This window comes from Carassius carassius, chromosome 42 (genome assembly GCF_963082965.1).
Source record: "Carassius carassius chromosome 42, fCarCar2.1, whole genome shotgun sequence".
NCBI lineage: Eukaryota > Metazoa > Chordata > Actinopteri > Cypriniformes > Cyprinidae > Carassius > Carassius carassius.
The window spans coordinates 7,219,256-7,228,208 of NC_081796.1; the positions used below are offsets into that span (position 1 = coordinate 7,219,256).

Below are 8,953 nucleotides of genomic sequence, written 5' to 3' on the forward strand. Positions count from 1 at the left end.
AGTGTAATTGTGCCTTTTGTCAAAGAATTAGTAAACCCACTGTCTCCAAAACCACACCATCCAAAGACAGGCCAGCTAACAGAATGTCAGGAACTGACTGACAAGTCTGATTCACTAATAAGTCGTAGGCCTCTCTCCTTACCGTTTTTCGCTGTTTAATATGACATGCAATTTCTCACTACATCTAGGCTATTAATTATAGTGTTATCTGGTGCAATATACATATACAGTAGCATGTATGCAATATACACACACATATATATATATATATATATATATATATATATATATATATATATATATACACACATATATATATATATATATATATATATATATATATATATAAACATACATACATACATATATCTCATCACTTTCAGCCTTGTAGGTTCAAATCCAACAAGATATCATGTCAGTTACCAGCATACAGCTTCAACCATTTTTCCATACTTAAATGTCAATTGGGACACAAATGTTAGTTCATAGACAGCCTAACAGTTCTTCAGTTTAATTTGTTTTGAATATTCGTACAAAGCGCGACTTACTTTTCCTCCTTTTGAGCATCTTCTGTAAGTGTTTGTGACTCCTGCAGTCTGATTCATTCTCGATCACTGGAACAGTAGAAGAGATAAATCATCAACAAACATCCCAGCTCACTCCAACACTGACGCGACGCGTCAAAACTCTGCTCTTAGCGCGAATTTGTACTCATTTGAAAAACACGGGTTTTCTAGTCGCATCATGTTAAACTAGTTTTAAGACGCTTCTCGTTATGCTCAGCTCAGTCCGACTGTTTTCGAACGCAAGAAACGCGTCCTGTACTATACAATAGCGTTTGTGTTTGCGCGTAGTGTACATTGCAGACGGCGTGCAAAAATATAGCACATTAAAATAATATAAACTTTACCTGTTCAGCCTTCTTCAAGTTTTGAAGTCTCGAAGAGTTAAATTCAAACACTCGTCCTGGTATTCCCACTGACAAACACAGTCTTGAGAAAGTGCCCTAAGTTTGTTTCAACAAGGGACTGGTGACTGAAATTTTAGAGCGGATCGTGGTGTTGTTTGTGTTGTAAAGTCCTCAAAAATCCCTCGATAAGGAGTTATTGGATGTAAAATCAAAACACCGTGTGGTCATAAATTCAGATGAGGAGAGATGGAGCAGAAGGTATTACTGCACATGGTATGTCGCGAGTGCTGGAGTTACTCGCTCTCCTCGTGAGCTCCAGAGATGAGGAAACGACCAATTAAGATACTGCATAAACCCTGCTAACATACATTTGTGTCTTTGAAGAATATGCAAATGTAAATAGGATCCATATAGTTTAAAAATCCTAAAGCAATACAATTGATTCATACGATTTTACAATAATATAATAAATAAAAGCTTTGATAAAAAATTACACAATATCTGATTATCCTAATGATAAACAATTTCTACAGAATCCCCACTAGATTTATTCTGATTTAGGAGAAAATGGAATCTGCTTAAAATTTGTTTAGGAGGATCTGTTTTCCCCAGTGTGTGACATATGATATGAAGACAAAACATGGTGTTATTGGGAGTTTAGATTAAGTTTAAGGCAACTAAGAAATAGACACTGCAATATCTGTGTAGATGTGATTCTATGATTGATCAAAACGTAGGGCCTTGTAGCTCACATCTTTTAATCAAATATAGATGGTAAATGTCTAATTGATAAGAATGGAATATGAAATAAAAGATTAAAATGATCATTCACCTTCAGTTGAGAAAAAAAAGAGAAAGAAAAGAAAAACTAGTCAATGGGGACCAGCAACTGAACTATATTTTTAAGTTTGTCTTTGCAGTCTTTCATCAGGCTGAATAAATAGCAAATGTAGAAAAAGTTGACATTACATAAAATATTACATAACATACATTTGTAAAGCCATTACCACCATTATAGAGCACAGTGTTCTTCTCTTGACTAGTAAGACAAAATAAGTTCTAAATAACTATAATATATTATTAATGATCATATTATCTTAAAATACAATCTAGGTCCTAAAACCATCTTTGTGCATCAACAGCAAATCAGAAGTAACTGTATTCCAAGTCTGGCTACATTAAATATTTTCCAAATAACATTAAAACAACCCTCCACAAACCATTAAACCACTTTCCCCCATTCTCAAATGTAACACACAGAAATGGGATGTAAATGCAATTTTGTCTTGACTTTATCCCCAGCAAATGTTCATATACACAAGTTCTGCAATCTGAAAAAACATAAAGATCCTAAAACAACGTATTTTCAGCTGCCGTTTGTGCAAATCTTTGAGCGAAATTATTTTAATGACATGAATCATATTTAGGGAAATATGGTTGTGAATAATGGTTTTAGATTTATACCATGTCAGTTTTCAGTACACCACTGCCAATATTTATTCAGATATTTCATAAATTGTTTCATTTGAAACCCATTAAGGGAATGGTTCACCCAAAAGTGAAAATGTGCTGAAAATATACTCACCCTAATGTTACGTTATGGAAGTATAATATGTTGTAAATGATATTACATGTTGACTTTTAAGCTCATTTATGAAGTTCATAGCCAAGTTCTGTGATCTGAAAAACATAAAGATCCATATTTGCTATAACATAATATGGTAATATGATACATTGAGTTCGATTTTGTTGGTGTTTCAGAATGAATGTTGTGATTGGCCAGTGATCTGAACCAAGCAACTTCAAAAGTTCAAAAGAAATACCATAAGACTAGCTGTGAAAAATGTATCCTTTGTAATTTGGCATTGTGATTTTTGGGGCTTAGCACAGAATTCCATCATCTCCAGTACAGTGTGACTTCTAAAGCCATATTGATCCCAGTGCTTATGATGTTTGTGTGTCTGGAGTTTAGTGTACCATCAGCAGGTGCAGAGGAACAGATTAATCATACTGCAGGGTAAATCTATCCCCTAATCACAGAGCAAGAAATGTTTGGTTCTCACTCTGTTCTGCTACATTTAAGGGCCAAACATGGTGAGCCTGTCCATCTTAGATAACTGATAGGGATATCCTCACAGGTATGATGTGCTAAGCCATGAAAAATAGCAGAACTACAAAACTGCTATCAATCTTTGTTTGCTAAGAATAGCTAGGTTTGACGAATCTGACATTTTCTATATACCACATAAGATTGAGGTATTAAAAATCTTGATATTTATATAGGATCGTTGTCAATAAAATGTGATGGATGAAAATGATTTTTAGCCATATCCGAAGGATGAGTACTGCAATAGTTTTTTTTTTTTTTGTTTTTTTTTTACTTTAGTTTCAAAATGTGACATTTGGAAAACTCTTGAATAATTGTTTGTCTTATAGTGTTTGGTTGATTGCATTTTCCACAATCTCAGGGTTTCCACGTATTAATATTAATATTTAACAGACCCCCAACCCCCACCCCCAAAGTGACACGAGAATAATGAGAAATTCAGTAATGCATTTAAAAGTAAAATGTCATAATTTTGTGTGCCTTGATGTTAATCACAGCCAATAAAACAGGGTAAACTTTGAACTGTATGTTATGCAATACAGTGTTCTGAACAAAATGCATTTTTTTCTTTCAGCCTCATTACTATTTTAATAAAAGGATCTGGAGCTTGTTTTCGAAACACATGCACAAAAGTCTCAGTAGTAAGAGACTCCCACGTAAGAGATGCTTCACATGCTTTGCCGGTTCTTTTAATTGAACAATTCATTTCAGTTGAACAACATTTGTGTTTCTATTACTCAACCCTACACATTTACTCCCAACAACACGCAGTGCTAAATATTACCAGCAGAATGAAACAGAGCAAAGTGGCTTATGGAAGATTTATGGGGGAAAGCAAAACAAATTCCACTCAGTGCACTTTTTGGCATTCATGTGTAGAATTAAGCGGTGAATATAAATTGTGAGAGTTTTCATAAAAGTGCTGAATCAGTAACCCAGAGAGTGTGTTGTTTTGCCAACCGTTAGTCAAGCAGGTCCTCTGAGATTTTTGACTGTGCGCTGTTTTCCTATATCGAGAAATGTAAATGTGAGTCAAGATAATATACTTGTGCATTATAATAGTCATTGTGTGTAATCTAATTCATAAGGTATCCTGGTCCTTTCTGCAGTTCATTGAGCATTTCCAAATTCGGTTAAGGCATTGTGTACTGCAATGGTTTGTACACAACAAAAGCATTTGATGATACATTACTGTATACTCTAGCAATGTACACAGTCTCTCTCATCTGTCAATCTGTCTTACATACTGTAAATTCATGTCAGTTTGCATGAATGCACTGCTAGTCAAGTCATTATATATTATATTAAAAATAATAATAATAAAAAAACTGGGCTATGCAGAAATGCAGGCAACCAAACACATCGCTCCACACATACAACATACCACACAGACAAGAGAGCATACAACCTGAGTCCACTCAAAGCCGCGTGCTCTCACAAAGACAAGACAATAGGAGTGTCAAGGCTCTGTCACCAAACTAAGGCTACGTCCACAGGAAGCCAGAGCTTTCCCTATCCAATCTTTTTGTTTTCCTCATCTCAAGAAATAGCTGCATCTACACAAAACCACAAAATGACACAAAACGATGTAGTCTACATGCCAGACCAGTATGTGGCTCTGTAATTCTGCCATAGAGATTCAGTAAAAATGGAGAAGAAGACTGGACTATGCATATAAACCTTGCACGTGGTATACAAACAAACATGGAACAATAATTTATTAATCTGTGTTAATGGTAGTTCATAAAAAGACAATTGTTCAGTGTTTGTTCATGTTTTGTTTCTTTTACGTGACATAGTGGTGTCTGACTACGGGCGAGATGTGGGCTGATGATGTGATAATTTCAGAAAATATACAGATTCGCTGTCCAGACGAAAATGCAAGGGCACTGTAAAACCTGATAAAATAACAATCAAAACTTGTATTATAAAACGTCTAAATCTGTTTTTCTTAGTTCCAGTCTTGGTATAGTTACTGCACTTTGCCTTTATTGGCAACAAAGATTTGAGTACTATTTCAATATTTCATTCTTCCATGTGAGCAAGTACACCACACAATCAAAATTGTATTTGTTGCCCTACATATTTAATACATTTTCCTCACCTTCAGTAATAAACTTTGTTGTGCAGCTCATCTGCATTTGTATTACAGACATGAATGATACTCAAATTTATTTATTTATGCATTTAGCAGATGCTTTTATCCAAAGCGACTTACAGTGCATTCAGGCTAGCTTTTTTTACCTAACGTGTTCCCTGGGAATCAAACCCATAACCTTGCACAGCAAATGCAATGTTCTACCTCTTGAGCCACAGGAACACCAATAGCTAATAACTCAAATAGTACAGTTTGTCTAGGAGAGTTGTGCTGTTACTTTTCTAAACCATCAGACTAATGATTTTTGTCTGAGGAAAGATACAATTACCAAAACTGGGGAACTGATCCATATAGGGATTGTACTTTCATAGATAGTTGAGTGTTGGCAAGTAAACAGTTCCTGCATGGCAAGTATTTAGCAATGTCCTGGTAGCAACCCTATCACTGCCCCATGATTATTATTATTATAGTTTGTTTATTATTATTCAAACAATAAGCAATCTATTATTTTTTATTATTATTGTTTCTTTCATCTCCATCAATTACTTAATGGCTTTTCCATTAATATGTACAGCAAACATGACCCCATTCTTAAAATGAAAGTCAAATAAAAAATACAGTACGCCATGTTTGTACGAGGCTTTGATATTTTGTGGTGACAGTTTCTGCCTCAGGACATAGTAGCCTACTATCTTGTTATCTTGAGTCTGCTTGATCATAGTCCAGACCAATGTGCTTTGAGCAGACATGTCAAGTCATCATGTGTTTCACACATTCATGAGAGAGACAACATACTGTCAGCTGTGGAACATATGTATAAGTTAAGCAGTCAGGCTCTTTGCGTAAATGAGAGAGCTCGCTTTCGAACAGATGGGCGGTGATCTCCTCAACCTGCATCTTTTAATAAAGGAGCTTACTCATAGATTCAAGAACAGATGTTGGAGAATTCCTTGAGCAAGCTGTTGTGTGGGAACGTCTTAACCCACAGCATCCTTTAAAATGCCAATTAATCTTCAAACATTTGTTAGGCTGTGGCCTGGGAAACCTCTAGTCCCACAGCACATGTCAAGGTTGCATGTGTGTGTTTGCATGTATGTGTGCCAAATACACACAAAGCAAGAGTAGAATTAGAAATAGAGATATTTTAATGGTTTCAGTGTTACTCAGACTTGACATTTTAATGGATAAACACAAAAAGATTCAACAATCAATAAATGAAAATACACAAGATTTATTCATATTGCAATGCATGCTGGGTGCCAGTATTATAACTTACTTTTACTTTTTTTATTATTATTTTCTATTTTTGTGATTGTGTCAGTGGCCACATCACAGCAAATGAAAGTACAGCTTGATACAAGAATTGTGAAATTTCAAAGCACACCTGTGCTTCAAAATGAACCACCTTTGAAGGCTAAAAATACATTAGAGTTCAATTTTGACACAAAAACTCTGTAGGGTTGTATAAAAAAATATTAAAAGAGGCTTATAAAACTTTAAAATGTATAAATGTTACAAGATTAGACAAAATACAAAAGTATACGATATGTACAAGCAAAATATTTAACTATTGTTCTGTTGGAATTATTGCTTTATCTATAAAGTGTATGGATGCAGTTTGATAAATCAATACTTCTCTCATTTTCTTTAGAATTTGTTGAGAGCTGTTACTTGTAGAAACATACACTGAACAAAATTATAAACACAACACTTTTGTATTTGCCCCCATTTTTCATGAGCTGAACTCAAATATCTAAGACTTTTCTATGTACACAAAAGGCCTATTTCTCTCAAATATTTTTCACAAATCGGTCTAATTTGTGTTAGTGAGCACTTCTCCTTTGCCGAAATAATCCATCCACTTCACAGGTGTGGCATATCAAGATGCTGATTAGACAGCATGATTATTGCACAGGTGTGCCTTAGGCTGGTCACAATAAAAGGCCACTATAAAATGTGCAGTTTTACTGTATTGGGGGGTCCGGCGGGGTCCGAAAACCAGTCAGTATCTGGTGTGACCACCATTTGCCTCACGCAGTGCAACACATCTCCTTTGCATAGAGTTGATCAGGTTGTTGATTAAGGCCTGTAGAATGTTGGTCCATTCCTCTTCAATGGCTGTGCGAAGTTGCTGGATATTGGCAGGAACTGGAACACGCTGTCGTATACGCCGATCCAGAGCATCTCAAATATGCTCAATGGGTGACATGTCCGGTGAGTATGCTGGACATGCAAGAACTGGGATGTTTTTTTAGCTTCCAGGAATTGTGTACACTGGGGCCATGCATTACCATGCTGCAACATGAGGTGATGGTCGTGGATGAATGGCACAACAATGGGCCTCAGGATCTCATCATGTGCATTCAAAATGCCATCTATAAAATGCACCTGTGTTCGTTGTCCATAACATATGTCTGCTCATACCATAAGACCAACGCCACCATAGGCCACTCGATCCACAACGTTGACATCAGCAAACGGCTCACTCACACGATGCCAGTCTGCCATCTGCCCTGTACAGTGAAAACCAAGATTCATTCATGAAGAGAACACCTTTGTTGTGCAGCTCATCTGCATTTGTATTACAGACATGAATGACACTCCAATTTTTTTTATTTATGCATTTAGCAGATGCCAGACAGCATCGAATGTGAGCTTTAGTCCACTCAAGTCGGATTCAAGTTTCAAGATTTTTATTTGTCACATATATGTTATGACAATGAACTGCAGTCAGATCGAGACCCCGATAAGGACGACGAGCATGCAGATGAGCTTTCCTGAGATGGTTTCTGACAGTTTGTGCAGAAATTCTTTGGTTATGCAAACCGATTGTTGCAGCAGCTGGCTGGGCGGCTGGTCTCAGACAATCTTGGAGGTGAAGATGCTGCATCTGCAGGTCCTGGGCTGGTGTGGTTACATGTGGTCTGCGGTCAAATCCTTTTAAACTTATGAATTAAAAACTATTGCTGGGGGGGGGGCAGGTGACATCTTCCAATTTTATGTAAATTGCTCTGATAATATAAACCAAAGGATCTCATATCTCCCTATCATGTCCTCACAGCTGGGTGAAATATTATCAAAATGTGAATCGGACATAAATTACAAATACAAGTTGTGTGGGAGGGCTGTAGGAAAATAGTTTTTCTCTTTTTCTGCAGTGGAAATAGATTTTAATGTGCAATTGCTGGAACCATCAGATGTCGAACGGCAGCATGTGCAAATGACTTGTACTCATTGTGATTGTGTCAGTGGGAGCATCGCAGCTTAGACACAGCCAATGAAAGTACAGAGAATCCACAAGAATCCACAATTCCATTTGTAGCTCATTTTAATAACACAAAAATAAATTCAGTATGAGTTGCCTTTCAAAGCACACCTGTGATTTCTTCAAAATGAACCACTTTTGAAGGCTAAAAATACACTTCACACAATTAGGGTTAGTGTTAGAATCATATTTAAACAATAAACAGATTATAATATATAAATATATATATATGTATATATATTATAACTTATAATATATAACTTGCATATTCATAGTTGCACTTTCGTATTTTATGTGATGAGATACACCTATAGATAGGGCACCTGTCTGAAGCAGAAATGTCTTTGCCACTTACTTTGATATTTTGTATCAAATGCAGTGGTGTTAGTGCTCATCCATCCATCTTTTTCATCCTTTCTAGTTTTGCTATTTTGCAATTAATTTGCATCAGTCTATATGTGAGTTTAGGTTTGCTCTCATGTTTATAAACTGATTCATTTTCACTTTAAAACTGGGTTAACTTAATACAGCAAAAATGTATAATGCTGTTGTGACGATCGTGTTCAGTGAGAC

The 8,953-nt window shown here is 36.0% G+C and overlaps 1 protein-coding gene across 1 annotated transcript in view; it reads right to left on the bottom strand.

Moving 5' to 3' along the window:
- LOC132124493 (dipeptidyl aminopeptidase-like protein 6) overlaps window positions 1-1,191 on the bottom strand; it is a 403,008-nt gene extending 401,817 nt beyond the window's left edge. Inside the window, exons 1-2 of the mRNA XM_059535551.1 lie at window positions 911-1,191; window positions 549-614 (exon numbers count right to left, since the gene is read on the bottom strand). Coding sequence (XP_059391534.1) covers window positions 549-605 — 57 coding nt within the window. The 5' untranslated portion in view covers window positions 606-614; window positions 911-1,191. The remainder of the gene's footprint in view (window positions 1-548; window positions 615-910) is intronic.
- Window positions 1,192-8,953: the final 7,762 nt, after the last annotated feature.